This window comes from Zingiber officinale, chromosome 4B (assembly GCF_018446385.1).
Source record: "Zingiber officinale cultivar Zhangliang chromosome 4B, Zo_v1.1, whole genome shotgun sequence".
NCBI lineage: Eukaryota > Viridiplantae > Streptophyta > Magnoliopsida > Zingiberales > Zingiberaceae > Zingiber > Zingiber officinale.
In genome coordinates, this window is record NC_055993.1 from 102,178,013 (window position 1) to 102,196,690 (window position 18,678).

General features: G+C 34.8%; 2 protein-coding genes across 2 annotated transcripts; both read left to right on the forward strand.

Annotated features, from left to right (window-relative positions):
* Window positions 1-4,759: 4,759 nt before the first annotated feature.
* LOC121977783 (F-box protein SNE-like) lies at window positions 4,760-5,526 on the forward strand. The gene has a single exon (XM_042530206.1). It carries the CDS (start codon window positions 4,785-4,787, stop codon window positions 5,232-5,234), a length of 450 nt encoding a protein of 149 aa, XP_042386140.1. The 5' UTR covers window positions 4,760-4,784; the 3' UTR covers window positions 5,235-5,526.
* A 1,746-nt stretch (window positions 5,527-7,272) lies between these two features.
* LOC121975793 (GTPase Der-like) lies at window positions 7,273-17,445 on the forward strand. Its single transcript, XM_042527661.1, has 12 exons — window positions 7,273-7,690; window positions 9,171-9,238; window positions 10,425-10,508; window positions 10,610-10,903; window positions 11,428-11,567; window positions 11,743-11,830; window positions 11,936-12,118; window positions 13,696-13,857; window positions 15,627-15,820; window positions 16,208-16,358; window positions 16,481-16,640; window positions 17,168-17,445. Exons 1-12 carry the CDS (start codon window positions 7,330-7,332, stop codon window positions 17,227-17,229), a joined length of 1,947 nt encoding a protein of 648 aa, XP_042383595.1. The 5' UTR covers window positions 7,273-7,329; the 3' UTR covers window positions 17,230-17,445.
* The last annotated feature ends 1,233 nt before the right edge of the window (window positions 17,446-18,678 follow it).

Sequence of the window (18,678 nt, forward strand, 5' to 3'; positions counted from 1 at the left end):
CCTACTATTAACCTGCCTAAATTATGTATGACATGTGCATAATTAAACTAATACCAAATACACAGAGGCAAAACCCTAGCTCTAATACCAATTGTTGGTTGCTACTCGGAAAACCTAGAGGTTCCACTGTACAAAAATTTTGTACAAAGGTCTGAACCTTTTCCTAGCTACCATGTGTTCTTTTAAATTAAATTTTGGATCGCCTGCGGAACTTAACACGTTTGATCCAAAACTTAATCTATTTATTCTTTTAGGTTTTGACTTGGATCTCTTGCGGAACTTAACACGTTCGACCCAAATCACCTTAAGTTATTAATTCCATTAAATATTAATTTCCATAATTAGTTCCCAGTACTGACGTGGCGAGGCACATGGCCTTCTTGGATATGGGAGCAACCACCACCGACTAGACAAAACCTTTTATAGAAATCTAATATTTAATTTCCTAAAATAACTTTAGGTTAACCGAAAAGAACAATCAAATCACAAGGAAAAATAAAACAAAAGAACACAACTTCGAAAAACATATTTGAAATACTAGAATCGTAAGCCTCTTGTATTTGGTATTATTTCCAAAAATAACTAGTATGATGCGGAAAGAAAAAATACTAGTTATACCTTTTAGAAAGACCTCTTGATCTTCTACCGTATTCCTCTTCTAACCTCGGACGTTGTGTGGGCAACGATCTTCTGAGATGAGAATCCACCAAAGCACCTTCTTCTCCTTTCTTCAAGTTTCGGCCAAGCACAAAGCTTCCAAAAGATGAAGATCTTTTCCACTAACCAAGCTCCAAGGGATACAAGCTTTCTCTCCTTCTTCTTCTTCTGCTCCAAGTAGTATCCGGCCACCACAAGCGCTCCAAGCAAATTGAGAGGGTTCGGCCACCACCAAGAGGAAGAGAGGGAGAGGTTGGCCGGCCACACCAAGGAAAAGAGGGAGAGAAATAATAGAGGTTGTTCACATGAAGGCCCTCTACCCCTCTTTTATAATCCTTGGTGCGGGCAAATAAGGAAATTTAATTAAAAACTTCCTTAATTCTTTTGCCATGAAAAGGAAAAATTTATTTAATTAAAACAATTTTCCTTTTCTCAATTTACATGACCACACTAAAGCTACAAACAAGGAGAGTTTTAATTAATTAAAACTTCCTAATTTGTCTCGAAATTTATAAAATTTCTCCAATAATTTAATCCCTTCATGATTGGTTTATAAAAGGAAATTTAATAAATTAAAATCTTTCTTTTAAACATGTGGATAAAAGAAAGTTATCTCTAAAATTAAAATCTCTTTTAATCTACAAATAAGGAAAGATATCAAATCTTTTCTCAATCTTTTTGTAGAAACTAATAAAAGAGAATTATTAATTTTTAAACTTTCTTTTAAATCATGAACATGGTTAAAAGGAAAGTTTTCTTAAAATTTAAAATCCTCCTTTAATCAACAAATAAGGAAAGATTTCAAATTTTAAACTCTCTTTTAAACATGTAGATGATTTACAAATAAGGAAAGTTTTACCAAAATTAAAACCATCCTTTTAAACTACAAATAAGGAAAGAGATTAATCTCTTCTCTTAATCTTTGTAGAAAACTATAAAAGGAAATTTTTAATTTTAAACTCTCTTTAAAATCATGATATCCACATAAGAAATAATTTTAATAAAAATCCTTTTAATATTCTAGTGGTCGGCCACCTAAGCTTGGGACCCAAGCTTTGGCGACCACCTACATGACTCATCCACTTGATCTTGGCGGCCCTAGCTTGGGTTCCAAGGTAGCTTGGCCGGCCCCATTGAATGGGTAAGAAGGTGGGTATGCGGTGGGTATAAATCTCTATATACTAGAGGCTACGATAGGGACCGAGAGGAGGAATTGGTTTTGGTCTCCCGATGAAATTAAGCATCCGTGTTCGCCCGAACACACAACTTAACTTCATCAATAATAATTCATTCCACTAAAGAACTATTATTGAACTACGCACCAATCCCAAATTACATTTGGGCTCCTTCTTATTATGAGCGTGTTAGTCTCCACGTGTTTAAGATATCGAGCGTCCACTAATTAAGTGAGTTCGACAACTCATTTAATTAATATCTAAATCCAAAGTAGTACCACTCAACCTTATTATCATGTCGGACTAAGTCCACTGCGGGTTTAACATGACAATCCTTATGAGCTCCTCTTGAGGACATTATCAACCTAGTATCTCTAGGACACGGTTTCCTTCTATAATCAACAACACACACTATAAGTGATACCATTTCCCAACTTATCGGGTTTATTGATTTATCGAACTAAATCTCACCCATTGATAAATTAAAGAAATAAATATCAACTATATGTGCTTGTTATTATATTAGGATTAAGAGCACACACTTCCATAATAACTGAGGTCTTTATTCTTTTATAAAGTCAGTATAAAAGGAACGATCTCAAATGGTCCTACTCAATACACTCTAAGTGTACTAGTGTAATCATATAGTTAAGATAAACTAATACCTAATTACACTACGACCTTCCAATGGTTTGTTCCTTTCCATCTTGGTCGTGAGCTACTGTTTATAATTTATAAGGAACCGATAACATGATCTTCTGTATGTGACACCACACACCATGTTATCTACAATATAAATTAATTGAGCAACTACATTTATCATAAATGTAGACATTTGACCAATGCGATTCTTATTTCTAGATTAATGTTTATACCAAAAGCTAGGCTTTTAGTATACACTCTAGCACGTATACGGCAAGGTAAGCCATTATCTAGACAATGTTTCACCAAGTTAACACTCAAACTCAACGTTCAGACACTTCTGTTAAGTTTGTCAGGGAGTAATAATAATAATGAAAAATAATTTCGAATTGATTTCAATCAATTGAGATTTATTATATTTGACAACACAATCAAAATCAAGATCAATATGAATCAAATAGTAAAAATTAATACTTCCAAATATATTATATTTATTACTATGCTTATAATTGTATTTCATATTTAATCTTTCCATTATTATTTGGATAATTTGTATAAATAAGCCTATTGATTTTAGTAAATAATAGATCAAAAATTAATTCTTTATTCTATTTCTTTTCTTTATCTATTATATTTTTAACATGGTATCAGAGTCATCCTCTCTTCTTTCCCATTTTTCTTATAGCAGCTACCTACAGGAGTTTCTACATACAAGCCATTATTCAGACAATGTTTTATCAAATTAGTACTCAAACTCAATATTCAGACAATCTCGTTAAGTTTATCGGAAGTAATGAAGATAATTAAAAATAATCTCGAATTAATTTTAATCAATTGTGATTTATTATATTTGATATCACAATCAAAATCAAGATCGATATGAATCGAATAGTAAAAATAATATTTTCAAATATATTATATTCATTAATATACTTATAATTGTATGTTATATTTAATATTTCAATTATTATTTAAATAATTTATATAAATAAGTCGGCTTTAGTAAATAATATCTAGTAGTTTTAACAGTTGTCTTTTTCTTTTTCGTCTCCTTCTTCCCATATATATAATACCTCAAGTAAATCTAACATGAATATCGGAGTGACCTGACGAGATCTTTTCGATGCTAATCTAACCTTCTTTTAGGATACATTTTAGGACATTTCATCTCATTCATCGGCGATCTCCAGGGAATGCACATGTTAACATGTTCATTGATTGATGGCACGGTATTTGACCGAAACACGAACTATTATGCACTGCAGGAAAAATCTGGGACGTTGGATACGAATTCATCTGTGCTTCTAAATTTACCCGATGTATGAATAGAGAGGGAAAAGTTTGTCCATCTCTAAAATTATTTGAGCCCAAAAGGCCAAATACCTGAATTATATAAAATATTAAAGTTAAATAAATATTATGAAATATCTATTTACGCGCGCCGTTCAAATAAATTGTGGAAGAGCACGGACCATATCCGGCAGTCTATTTTGCATAATCGATAAGAAGAAGAAGGAACAGTAGATTGGATGATGGTCCTCCGTCCGATTTCCCCTCCCCTAGAAAATCTCGAACACTCAGACGAGTTTCATGTTCTTGACGGATAGCAAAATCCAGAGAGAAGTCCCATGCAGAAGACGACACACGTAATCGCTTCTGACTCTGCACCAAGTGCTCCAGTTCAAGCACTCGGCCCCATCCATCCATCCATCCATCCATCAAGGCCATGGGATATGATCCATTAACAGAGCAGAGCAGAGAGCTTCTGTTCTCTGTTGACTCTCGGGCTACGCAATTAATGTTTTGGCAGTGATTGCAGGGTACGGGAGGGAGAGACTGTCAGCAGAAGGCTTTGGAGCCTCTCCGTTTCTCATCTTGCTCCTCAAAGAATCTGGCTGCCCACCGTTCTGTATTTGCCATTTGATCTCCAAGGTATATATATATATCTATGCAAAAAGAACATCTTTCAAGTAATAAATGCAGCACATCTGTTCGAGCATCGAAGAAGAATGCACGAAGAAGAGGAGATTTCTGTATATAACAGCATAATGCACGGGAAAGGAGAAGACTTTAGTGCTCACATGAGTGCGTTTTGGAGGATAAAAATAATAAAGAAGAGAGAGAGGTTACGTATACTTGGACGGATCTTTTCATTTACGAATCCCCATACTGTTGGCCCTTTTTTGTTGGCCCCATCCCCTCGTCCATGAAGATGCCTTTCTCCTCCCTCCTCCTCTGGTTATTATAAAGCCTTGCCGTTTTCCGTTGGGTTGAAAAGCAGGGGAGAAGGGGAGGAGTTGAGCGGGCAGAATGCTGCCGGAGGAAGAAGGGAGGCGCTTCTCCATCAACGACAACGCGGACCTGCTGGGGGAGATACTGGGGCGGTTGGACGGCCGGTCGCTGGCGACGGCCGCGTGCGTCTGCCGGCTCTGGAGCGCCGTCGGCCGCCGCGAGGGCGTGTGGGAGTCCGTCTGCCACCGCCACGCGCGGCCCTGCGGCGACGAGTGCGGCGTCGCGACCCGGGCTGTGGTCGCCGCACTCGGCGGGTACCGCCGGTTATACCGCCTCTGCATCGGCCCGGCGCTGGACCGGCTCGCTGACGGCGGTCGAGTGCCCCTGTCGCTCTCGCTCTCGCTCTTCTCCATCGACTGCTACGAGAGGCTGGGCGTCGGCGCCGCCGCCGGCGCCGCCGCCGGCGGGAGGCAGCAGCAGACGCCCGCGTCGCTGCTGTTCCTGTGCAAACCCGTCGACGTGTCTTGATCTCTTGCCGCCGGATTCCGGACACAGAGAATCGCCGGCGTACCTGCTTCTTATTCATTCGCTCGATCAAAAACAAGAAAAAAAAGTTCAAAAATTGCACCACTGTTTCTAAACCAATTCACGTTGATATTTAACATATCCATCTGATTCTTGAGCAGGCGATTCGATTGTCATCTTCAGTTCAGATTTTTTCTACTGTTCTCTCTGTGATAGCAGAAATTCTTGATAAATTGTTGGAGATGGAACCTGAAACGGCTGCATATTTAAGACTTTTCACAATGTTTTCAGTTCATACAAAAATGAATAGGGGAAGAAAAAAATCTCCTGTGCATTCAAAGTGGGATGAAAAAAGATGTCCCCCAGTCCTTCACCTTTTTTCCTTTGTTTTTTCATGCAAGTATTCGATCTGTTTTGTTTGTTACTTCAGAAGAGTCATTGTTCATCTTTTTATGATAACGAACTGTAAGTCATCGTTGGATTAAATTGTGTGACACGATGTACAAATTGGTTTGGTAGGTAGTGTGTCACCTTCATTGCGTGTGCCTTGTTTATGTTTGTAGAGCAATTATTAGAATTTACAAATGTCGGAGTCACATTTGAGTCGATTGGACTAAGTGATCAATCAAATGGAGAGGTCCACGCAAGGCGAGTAAACCCTCTGAGATATCGCATGAGAGTTAAGAAATTTTATTGTTGATGATTTATTGAATCACATTTATATGGATTTCAGGATTTACGTATTTAACTTTCATAATATTAAAATCACACAGCGTTCCTATTATATCCCTCTTTCTTTCTTCTCATTTAAAATTTACTGTTCTGACGTCAAAAATTTAGAACAATTATGCATTAACAATGCTTCTATTAGTACATTAATTTTGATTTGAAGTGATTTAAAAAATTTTATATTCATTAGTAAATTTTAGATAAAACAGGTTAATGGACTTAAAAATTTAAAAGTTTAATAGTTTTCAAATCAAAAGAGTACTAAAAATTTATTGATGGTATTGATTAGTAAGTATCATAGTCTTAAACCTTATAATGAGTTTGAAATAAATTTTATTAAAATTTTATAAATTTAAAAATTTACTGTTCTCAATTTATATCATCAAATTCAAATATGAGGACATAAATACAATGATAAGACTTTAAAAATTGACTGAATCACTTCAAATTAAAATTAATATATTTTTAAAAATTTATTCTTAAATTTAAATTCGAATTTATAAATTGAGAACAGTAAATTTTTAAATTTAAAAAAAAATAAAAAGTATAATGGAAATGAGTTGAGTGATTTTGATATTACTAAGGTTAGAAATGAACTTTCAATTTAAAACGCACGGTTTAGTAAAATGTAGATATTTTTTTATTTATCTATTAAAGAAATAAATAAAGCGAAATAAACTTTCAATACTCTTCCAAAATAAACTCTCACAACTCATTGTTGTGGACTAATTTCCACCCAAGCCAATATTTGACTTGACGGTTCATTCATCGTGAACTTTGACTTTTCCATTATGCAATCAACCCCACTCGATTTATATGGTTTAGTATTCCTTTGCGAAGAAATATTCACGTTTTAATGCATTTCATAAAGCAATTTTACTTTTTAAAATTATTAACTAAGTGGAAATATTTTAGTAGGGACTATTTCGATATTAATTAAATACTGGGGCATGTTGCAACAGGCAGATAAATAATGGAGAATTTTAAAAATTTTCAGTTAACTGGACTGGAGTAATTTTCATTTATAATAAAATTAAATTTTCAGTTAAAAATTTGCAGATAAAATTGTCTTTGCTGTAGTGATATTTTTTTTTAAAAAAAAAGAAGAAAATATTATATTTTTTTAAAGTAAAAATAATTACTCTATTTTGAGATTTCAAAAAATATATATTTCTAATAAATTAGTTAATTTTAATATTTTCATGATTGGTTTATTAAAGCATGTAAATTTTATAATAAATTTATTAATTACTGGAGAGTAAAATAAAAGCCCCAAACCCTTTGTTTTTTTAATCGTCTTCTCGATTCACCCGTTGCGGATAACAAGTTAACAACACTGGAGTCTGTTCTGCTCCGTCTCGTCCCTCCCATGGCCTCGCTATCACTTGCCGGCCTTCTCCCACGACTGCCCACTGTTCCGGCCTCTCGTCCAATTCTTTTCGCCATGGTTCCCTGCAGAGACCCCTTCTCCAGCTCCTTTTTGCCTTCCCCTTCGCCGTCAATCCTCATTCGCAGTAAAATCGCCCTTAGCGCCCTCCCACGGAGGCTCGTTGGCGAGGATGATGATCAAGGCGAACTTGAAGAGTGGGCGGTGGAGGAGGAAGATTCTGAAGTAGACGAGGGAGGCGGTCCCGACGATCTCTCCTCTTTTGACCTCGAGTCGATGGAGGAAGAGGCGATTGACGCTGTCAGAGAGTACTCCCTATCGTTGTCTCGTGAACTAAATTTCGGTATCGGTTCCTTCTCTTATATTCTTTTCCCCTCCAAAATTGAACCTTTTTTGTTCTTATTTAAGAAAGCTCCTGTGTTTTAACTGACTTTCAGACATAGTATTTGAGAATGCTTCTTCGTTTATGATTTTCGAACTTGAAAGAATGAACTACGCATTTGGTTTCATGCATTTTTTGGGAGTTATGCTTTAAGTTTTTTTTACGTTCGCAACAATGTACAAACAGCATTGGAGAGGTATATCATTCCTACGTTAGTAAGATGAATGCATAGCATTATATTTATTTTCCCAATAACTTAAGCTTTCGAGATAAGTGGTCAACCAATCAATTTATAACTTGATCCGGTGCACGAAGCTCCCTCTATGCAGGTCCCGGGGAAGGATCCATCGTACGCAGCCTTACCTTGTTTTTTGCAAAAGGTTGTTTCCAGAATTCGAACTCATGACCTTTTGGTCACAAAGCAACAACTTTACCGTTGCGCCAAGACTCCCCTTCAATATATAACTTGATATAGGAGTATAAATTCTTGTGTTTGAATCTTGCTCATGCTAGTAATATTTCATCTGTTCCTGTGATTAGTTTGGGTCAGTCAAATTCCATCATCTCAGGCTCCCACTTGCATGTGGAGGGGAGTGTAAGAATATGTATGTATAGATTAACCTCTTTTTTGAAAACTTGTAATACTGTTGGGATATGTCTTCAACCTATGAGAAGTAAGATCCTGAGTGTATTCTATCAACCTCTTTATCACATTATGGATATGCGATGTTTAAGGTCTCTCTCTGTGTTTTCTTCACCATTTGTCATTACAATAACTATTAATTTTCTGACATGCCACTTTTGTTGTTTATCATATGAAAAATTATCAAATATATTTTTGACAATAAGATGATTAGAGATGAATGCAATATAGTTTCATTAAAATTTATGAGCAAAGTGACATAAGAATTTAATAGGTGGGCAAAATGGAAACGACATATAGGAGTATTAACTTGAATTAATTGTATCAATGGAAATGATCTACTAATCTTGACTAATAGTTTTCTTGTCAAGGAATAACCAGTATATTGACACTCCTTATGGTGTTGATGGTATATGTGAGCTATGTAGTTGCTTTTAGACTGTATTACATATTCTGAGAAGCTAATATTGATAAATTAACATTTTAAAATGAATAATGATGTAGATAATGGGTGCATTTATGCACATGATACCGTGTTGATTTCATAAGCTCTTAGCATTCTACTTCAGATGATTAGATAGAAGCGTTTGCAATTAATTTATGTAAACTAATGCCAAATCTTATCTAGCATCTGAGATGCTATAAGTTAAGCGAGTCATTTGGTTGCTCATGATATTTCTTCATTGCTGGTTGTATTCATGTATCTAATTGCTCGATCAAGATGCTTCCATGCTGTTTGTGCTTTTATTTGAAAGAATTTAATTTTTGTTTCTAACTTGATACACTTAATGATTCTAGAGGATGAGGTCAGTGAGAGAAGGCATACAACTGAGAAGCAAAGGATAAAGAAAAAAATTAGCAAACATGTCAGTATGGTTCTGTAACCTATGACCTTAAAGATATTTGTTTATGATCTACATGCTATAGCTTATGCTATTTGTCATTGGATAATAGATTGATAAACTTCATAAATGATGTTCTCAAGAGATTAAAGTCATGGAAGACAACTTTTACAACTATGAATTTCGATGCTTGAAAAGTTATTTGACAATGTTTTGGCAGTAACAAAGATATCCACTGGTAGAGGTGTGTCTCAGCTTTATTAAAGGATTTTTGTACGAGAATTTATACATAAATGCTCCTTTCCAGTAACTTTTGCCTCTTTCTTGAGTTTATTTGCAGATTCTGTTTTCAGTAATTTGCATTTCTTGCTTCTACTGAAATTATATATTTGATTGAGTCAGATTTGTTAAGTTCAGGCTTGGGCGTCTGTTTTCATTTTTTTTTTTGTTGTTAGTAGGATTGCCCTGCAAGTTAGTTGTAAGAGGTAGCAGGCAAGATACCAACAAACAAACCGACCTCATCTCCAAGAAGAGGATATTATGGCAACCGTCTGCTACATATGCCTTGAACTTGAAGGGAAAAGTGCCTTAACTTGTTCCTTTGTTTAGTTGATCTATCTCACGAGGTGTGTGCTTTGTAATGGGGCTGGAGGAGATCTTTTTTTAAGGGACGAGAAATTGTGATTTGTTACCAAGTTGAAAGGTAGAATAAAAAATATTCAATCTAGAATTAGAGTTATTACATTCAGAGCTATGACCCCAACAGTGTTACTAATAGCTAGCAAACCATGTGAGACTAGTATACATGATGTATTCTTTATATTCTAACACATTCAAAAGGCCAACGAACTTCAGATTGACACTATAGATATATTACTTCTTGACGTGCCAATTTTTTGGTAAGAATTTGTTTCTTTCAGACTACCCTTTCTTAGATTTGAGCAAGTTACAGACACTAAAGTGGGAGTTGTCTGAGAACTACATCTCATTCTTTATTTTAGTCTTAGATTTGATATGTTTCTTCATGTTTGCCAATGCATCACTTTTTCTTTTCTTTGTGGTCCTGAACTTGTCATTCCTTTTACGTTAGTTTGACATTTTCATGCTTAAAGGCATGCTTAAGTCAATTATCTAATATTTCCAATTCTGTCAATTATCTAATATTTCAAATTCTGTCAATTATCTAATATTCTCCAATTCATCCCTCCAGATTCCAGACCATCTTCTTCCAAAAGTCGCCATTGTTGGAAGGCCAAATGTTGGTAAATCAGCATTGTTCAATAGGCTTGTGGGGGTAATTGATAATTGTATTTGAATCTAGTCCATCAGAGTTAATTAGCTGGCTTCTTTTTGGGAGATTACTATGTTGAAGTTGTTATTTATGAGTTTTTATAGGGGAACAGGGCAATTGTTGTTGATGAACCAGGAGTTACTAGAGATAGGTTGTATGGGAGATCCTTCTGGGGCGATCGGGAATTTATGGTAGTAGATACTGGGGGCATTATGACCTTTTCTAGGTCACAGGCTGATGTAATGGAAGAGCTTGCAATTAGTACAACAATAGGTATGGATGGGATTCCCCTTACAGTTAGGGAAGCAGCTGTTGCTCGGATGCCATCCATGATTGAGAAACAGGCCACTGCTGCTGTGGATGAATCGTCTGTTATTATATTTCTTGTAGATGGCCAGGTACACCAATGTTCAGTACATATTTTCATTACTTCTTTTAAGAATTTTCATTGCCACAATAAATTTTTTTTTAACTAACTGATGAGCCAAAAAGTGATCATTTTCTTTGCTCAATCTGTGTTATACCTGATATAGAAGTATAAGGAGTAGTCTTCTGTTCCATGTATTCTTCTTTGCCACATTCTCATTAACCATCATATCTTCTCTGAGCTTCCTCTTCTTATTCCATCTAATAGGAAAGAAAAATAAAAAAATGTCCTCATCATGCATATTCTTCACCTTTAGCTGGGTACTTGTCATTCTACTTCACTTGTCTGGCATTTTTGTGGCTTCAATGCTCACTTTAGGTGTCCTCTCTCAGTCTTTATTGGCTAGTGTAATGGCATTTCCTTGGTTGTTCAGGATTTCAACTAGCAATTTGGTTTAATATTCAGAAAGTTAAACTATAAATGCTACTAAAATAATTAATGGAAAATTATAGAGAAAAATGACATTTTCTAACTTTTTTTTCTTATAATAAACAGGCTGGCCTTGTGGCTTCTGATGTGGAAATTGCAGACTGGTTACGGAAGCATTACTCAAATAAGTGCATTATCCTCGCTGTAAATAAATGTGAATCTCCACGCAAGGGGCTGATGCAAGCATCAGAATTTTGGTCCTTAGGGTAAGATGTTCTTCATCTATGCTAATCTTTGTTTTAATAATATGCTGCACGTGGGTATTGCACTATTGCAAGATAAATTCTGAATCCTTTTTACAGTCTTTGCATACCTTTCTCTTTATTTGTGATAGTAAAGATAAATTTCATTTTAATTATCTGAATCCTTTTTATTTGTTAGGTTTTCCCCTATACCCATATCGGCTATTTCTGGCACTGGAACTGGGGAACTCCTTGATCTTGTTTGCTCAGAACTGAAAGCAACCGAGGTACAATTAATCTCTAGTCTAAATGCAATACTAAAATATATTCCACTTTTCATCCATATTTTAGGAATGTTCTACTGATGGGATGAATTGGAACTCTTTTTTCAGGCTTCAGATAACGTTGAAGGAGAAGAAAACTATATTCCTTCTATTGCTATTGTCGGTAGACCAAATGTTGGGAAAAGCAGCATACTGAATGCATTAGTAGGGGAGGAAAGAACAATTGTTAGCCCAGTCAGCGGGACAACTCGTGATGCTATTGATACTGAAATTGCTGGACCTGATGGACAGGTTCTGACGTTCTGTTTGTCAACATTTTCTTATCTTCATTAGTTGTTGGTACTACTAGCAAAGCTATACTTTTTCAATCTCAGTACTAATTTATTATGTCTGAAATGCATGTGCGTACCTACATCCTGCTACAAATTAATTGAACATGATATCTTAATACTAGGGAACTTTATTGTTGATTGGGTTTTAAGATAAATATTGGTTTTTCTTCCACCTATAACTTCCATAGGTAGCATCTCTAGATTGTATTGTGTTATTCTCCTGTTATGTTGAAGTTATTCCAGGCTTTGTAAAATTTTACTCACGCAACTATATTTATTTCTTCAGATATTGTTACTTTTAATACCTATCATATTTGCGAAACACACGTAAGATTTTTTTTATTATTCCAATTGATAACATTAGTTTTAAGATTGTAGAATTAGATGATTGGTGGAAATAATTATTCCTTTAATATATGATCATTGTGTAGATGACATCCTATTTCATACAGATTACAACATAAGAAGAAATATAGATATGGTAATATACCAAATGAAAATATATAATTATAATTAGGTAAAATATGAGAAGCGGATTGGGAAATAATCAGAGGGAAGTGCAGGATGATTTATACCATCTTCAAGATCATTTGATATTTACACACCTATGGATTTTTGTTAGCCACCTAATGTCAGATTGGGCGACACACAAGGTTGACAGATGATCTATGCATTTTATGGCTGGAGTGACAAGATGATTGACACACCCAGTAAGATTCTTCATCTTGAAAGAGACATGATTATCCAACTTCATGTTTGTGCTCATTGCAATTGACATAATTGGAACACTAATCTGAAGGATGATATGGTAGGTAAGAGCAACGTAATGAAAAGCGGAAAACTAGAAGAAGGAATGATAGATATGGGAGGGAGAACTAGTTCTGCATGTGACCTCCCCTCGCTAGTTCTCAAGGGGATTAGACAAGAAACCATGTTGGCTTTGATATCGTGTAAAATTAGATAAAGAGCAGTCTGTGCATGAAGCTCCCGTCAATGCGGGTCCTGTACGCAGCCTTATCCTACTTTATAAGAGGGTGTTTTGGAGACTCGAACTTGTGGCCTCTAGGTTACACGGCAACAACTTAACCGTTGCGCCAAGGCTCCCCTTTACCATGTAAAATTATATGATTGGGGGAAATTAGTTTTCATTCAATATATAATCATTGTATACATGCCACACTATTTTATACTAAATGTAAATATATAATTATAATTAGAAAAAACTATTAGAGGCTGATCTAAAAATAATCGGAGAGAAATGGGGTTGATAGCAGTACCAATATCCTTGACAAAAATAAAAGATGAAGTGTAATTATTTTTAGGAGTGATACATTTGACACTTCTTACTAGGTCTATTAGGATTCTACTGTCCGATTATCAAAACAAATAAAAGGTATCAGCATACTTGATCACCTGTGATGATCACAAAGAGATAATTTTGAATTATTTGCTGTTACAATCGACTATGCATCTAGAGATGTCAAACTTGTATTAGATCACCACCCTAAAGTGTCTAAAGTTAATTTGTTTTTGCAGAAATACAAGCTTATTGACACAGCAGGCATACGTAGAAGAGCAACTGTAGCATCTGCTGGTAGCACAACTGAGGCATTATCAGTAAATAGAGCATTCCGAGCCATCCGCCGCACGGATGTGGTGGCTCTTGTTATTGAGGCATTGGCGTGCATTACTGAGCAGGTATTCTTTTAGCTTGATACTTATTTGATTGTATTATCCTTGTAAAATTCAAGACAACTTTATCTAGATCTTTCATATTGGCTTGATGATATATATATTGATGCCAGATAGAAGAGCATGCTTTATGATATATTTTTTTTGCCAGATAAGTAAAATTTCATGTTAAAAGAAATGATGCATGTTGCCTCTTTTTACATCTATCAGTCTGCAGACAAAATTCAAAGTCATTCAATGTTGTTATTGTAAGACTTATGCAACAAGAAAAGCCTTTAATCCTTATCACTTAAATAATTTTAACTGAAAAAAATTCAATATGACATTTGCTAGTGACATGTCATTGGATTAATATTTTTTAACTAGAAGTTTAACCATAAAGTTTATATCTGCTAGATTTGTCTCACAAAATTGTGTGCATAAGTATGTTAAAATGAAAGTTCATGCTAATTTGACAAAACCTTTAAATGATCAAACTAGATTTAGCAATTATCTTTGAAAAATGGCAGGACCTGAGTGATAAAAAATGTTATTGAATATTGGAGAATATCTTTCATCCATCTGGTTCTTAACACCCACTTTCTAAAGTCCTTTTATGTTTCTATTTCTTTTGAGATTCCAGTGGATTTTTTAGTTGCGATCTTATACTGTTGTTTCAAGTAGTGTAATGAAAAATGGCATTCTTCATCCTCCATCATTGGCATCTTTTTTCATTTGCAACTGGTCTTTGTTTATTAGGTTAGGGTGGCCAAACCCCCAACATATTTGATTTTACTACAACAATAAACCAGAGTCATAAATATTTGGGGTTATACTATACTCAATAATTATGCCTAAGTTTTTTAAATTAATTTTAATTATCTTATGTCAAGTTCTCTTTGGTCTCTCTTTATCCCTCATTTCTTCAACTCTAATCGAACCTTTATCTAACTGTAGAATTCATTTTATCATCTATCAGAGTTGCACCTCAGTGTTCCTTTATCAGTCTTATAAGATTTTCCTTTCACCCCAAGTCCTAACTCCTAAGAGATAAACAAATCGTACACAACTCTAGAAACTCCTTTTTATTTGAACAGCCCAATCTTTGTCCTGCCAGTAATACCTTCAATCTCATGTTGAGAATAGATCCGAACTCAAGAACTTTCGCATATATATTCCTTCCATACAACTTTTTTTTTTTCATTTTTAAAATCTATCATTGAAGAGCAAAGGGATATTAAGAAATATGATAACCCATTTACTTATGATACTACAAAATTTACTCAGAATGGATTACATCTGTCATTGAAGAGCAAAGGGATATTAAGAAAAACTTACCCCAAACTTTTGGGTTGGTGCTATTAAAAATTGTATTTGAAGGGGAGCCTTGGCATAACGGTAAAGTTGTTGCTTTGTAACCTAAAGGTCACGGTTCGAATCCTGAAAACAACCTCTTGCAAAAAGCAGGTAAGACTGCGTACAATGGATTCTTCCCCAGGCTCCCGCATGACGGGAGCTTCGTGCACTGAGCTGTCCTTTTTTTGTTGTTAAAAATTGTATTTGCGAAGCATAATATAGTTTAGTCATCATAAACTTTTAGCAATTTTTTTCTCTCCATACAATCTGAAGGAAGCAGATTAGATTTGCTTCTAAATTTTTATTGTTCTAAATAAAATATCTTTTGTTGTACTAGTAAATACGATCAGAGCCCAGTTCAGGTTTGAATTATCTATTATTAATTCCATACTTTTAATTAGCCTGAATTAGTTGTCCTTGTCTATGTATCTATTGATAAGGATGTCAGGATTGCTGAAAGAATTGAGAGAGAAGGAAAAGGTTGCATAGTTGTAGTGAACAAATGGGATACTATACCAAAAAAGAACCAACAGACAACATCATACTATGAGCAAGACGTCAGGGAGAAGCTCCGGTTACTCGATTGGGCACCGATTGTCTACTCGACTGCAATTACCGGCCGTAGTGTCGATAAGTATGCCTCTTCTTTACTTTAGTAGTGTTTATCTTCATTGATGCTCACTCATCTCTCTTAATCTATATTCATGCTTGACTCAAGTAGTACTTCTCCGAGATCTTTAGTCGACCATTCTCTACTATTAGCATCATCTTATGATACTAATATTGTGTTTACTTCAAGGGGAGGAAGTAGGAGGGGTAATGAAGTAGTTGACATGTAAGGGAATAGAAAAGTAATGAGATATGGTATCTTCCATTCATTTCTGTTTTCCTTGTTTACTTGGACATACTTGAATAGTAAGAAATACATCTATTTGTGTTTACTAAATGGTAGCAGCATTCGACTGTAGAGTTTAGTAGTTCATTGTATGGTTGTAAACTCGTGCTTATCGCTGTTATGTAGGATCATAGCTGCGGTCGCGATGGTCGAAAAGGAGCGAACCAGAAGGTTAGGAACTTCAATTCTTAATCAGGTGGTGCAGGAAGCTATAGCCTTTAAACCCCCACCAAGAACCAGAGGTGGAAAACGTGGACGCATATACTACAGCACTCAGGTAAACTTTGGAAAGTCAAAGAACTTTCGATTGTCAATTGCTAATGGCAGTGACGAGATAAAGCCAAAGTTGGCTTCTCCATGAATTCACCATATGAAATTCTTAAGAATGTTGTGTTGCAGGCTGCTATAAGGCCTCCTACCTTTGTTTTCTTTGTCAACGATGCAAAGCTCTTCCCGGAGACCTATCGGCGTTACATGGAGAAACAGTTGAGGAAGGATGCCGGCTTTCCTGGCACACCTATTCGTCTTCTATGGCGCAGCAGACGGAAAGGCGATAAAGGTGAATAGATCGAAATCTAACTAATCATTTTAAAAAAAAAACAAATTGAACCAACCAAATTTTATTATTAAAATGGAACAAACTCAACCAATATATATTTTTTATCAATCAATTGATTGATTATGTCATCAGTCAAATAATGATATTGATCGACTTTGAATAGATCTGGTTTATTAGTCGAGTTGTGCAATTATTTGATTTAGATATATCAATCGATTATTTACAACATATGATTGGTTTAATGGAATTTGATATTTTAAAATTGAGATCGATGGGAATAAATTGTTGAAAACAATCTCTTGTAAAAAGTAGGATAAGACTGTGTACTATGGATTATAGTGAGAGTTTCATATATCAGACTGTCCTTTTTTATCGATGGAAATAAATTGAATTAATTATTTTAAAAAAAAATTACTGAGCTTTCTAATTCTGTTGGTTATTTCAATTTAATCTAGATTTTATTCACCCCTATTTATATGTACATTGAACCTTGCATCGACATCTCACTTTATGCTGTTCTTGCACAGGTAGAGATGCTGATGCCAGTTTTTCAACTTCACGAAATGAGAAAATTGCAGCTGCAGCTTGACTTGACATCTGAAGGTTCTCGAAAAGCAGTCCTTTTTATTGTTGCTTTGATTGATAAAATTGAGGTATTTATCTGATTCGGATATGGAATTGGAGAAGTTACTGATCAGTTTACGTCCTTGATACGAAGCTACGGCGTCGTGCATGGCCATTTATGGTAGACGTTGTGTGCAACAGTATGAGAAAATTAGTATATTGTGATACTTTTTCGACGACACTTGTTTTATAGTATTGATAAATATCTTATAAGGACACCTATTAAAAATATTTTTTCTTAAAAAATAAATATCAAATTAGGCATATTTAATAAATGTCAATATTAATTTATTAATAAAAAATATATAATTAGTTAAACCTAATTTTTGTACGAGCATGTCTAAAGGATGAACACTGCATCCTTCTCTTTTTCCAACTATTCTCCGTGTTTGTTGGTTGACACCCCCCTCTCCCCTTTTCAACTTCTTCCCCTCACGACGTGGTTGTGATGGTAGTTGTTGGTGCTTGGTCTCACGATGGTTTTGCTGAAGCACGCTCAAAAGATCGGACATGTTCTTCAAAGATCTGACCTCCTCGAAGAAGGTATGATCCTCAGTTTTTTGCCTTATCTCCTTGGCTTTGAAAATGTGTGAGCAACATGTAACTAAGCAACACTATTAGGGCTTATCTCATATTAAATGGTTGTGTCGTTTATTAGTTGTGATTATTTATATTTATACATTCATATTGTGTATTGTAATTTATGAGTGTTAAATTTAGTATACATGTATTTTAAAAAATTTCAATTTATCATAGTGCTAAACTTATTTGAATAAGCATTTTTGTAGAATCATTATGGATAAGAGTTGAATGATTTTATCGATACAAACTGAGAAGTATAGAAATGGAGTTGAGAGTTTCTTACATTTTGCATTTTCTAATGTTAAACATAAATAGAATGATTTTATGCCCTTGTGTACGGTGTAAGATTGGTATATTTGTTTCAAAAGAGGTTATTTATGATCATTTCACGGTTGATGGATTTATCAAAGGCTATATTCATTGGGTAACTTATGGAAAGATAACATATAGTGCATCTACAAACTTTGCTTTTGTTTCGTCTCGAAAGGATATAGATGATATGCAAGGATTAGTTTATGAGGCATTTGGGATCCTAGAGTATAATGATAGTATTATTAGTACATCGGAATTTGAAAATGATAAAGAAATTCCAATTAAATAGGTTGAGAAATTTTATAAATTAATTGATAATTTACAAAAAGAATTATATCCAGGTTATAAAAAAATTTTAAAACTTGCATTTATTATTTATTTGCTTCACTTGAAGTGTCTAATCAAAATGAGGAACAAGATTTTTGATATGCTTTTAAATTTGTTGAGAGAAACATTTCAAAATGTAATGGATGATTTGTCTAAGTCATACTATGAAGCAAAAAAAATTGATGAAGTAATT

Excerpts from the sequence above, each read along its gene's own strand:
- LOC121975793 (XM_042527661.1), top strand. The coding sequence starts at position 7,330 with ATGGCCTCGCTATCACTTGCCGGCCTTCTCCCACGACTGCCCACTGTT. Across the intron at positions 7,691-9,170 it reads GTCTCGTGAACTAAATTTCG|AGGATGAGGTCAGTGAGAGA; the intron begins GTATCGGTTCCT and ends TAATGATTCTAG. Across the intron at positions 13,858-15,626 it reads TGGCGTGCATTACTGAGCAG|GATGTCAGGATTGCTGAAAG; the intron begins GTATTCTTTTAG and ends TCTATTGATAAG.
- LOC121977783 (XM_042530206.1), top strand. The coding sequence starts at position 4,785 with ATGCTGCCGGAGGAAGAAGGGAGGCGCTTCTCCATCAACGACAACGCG.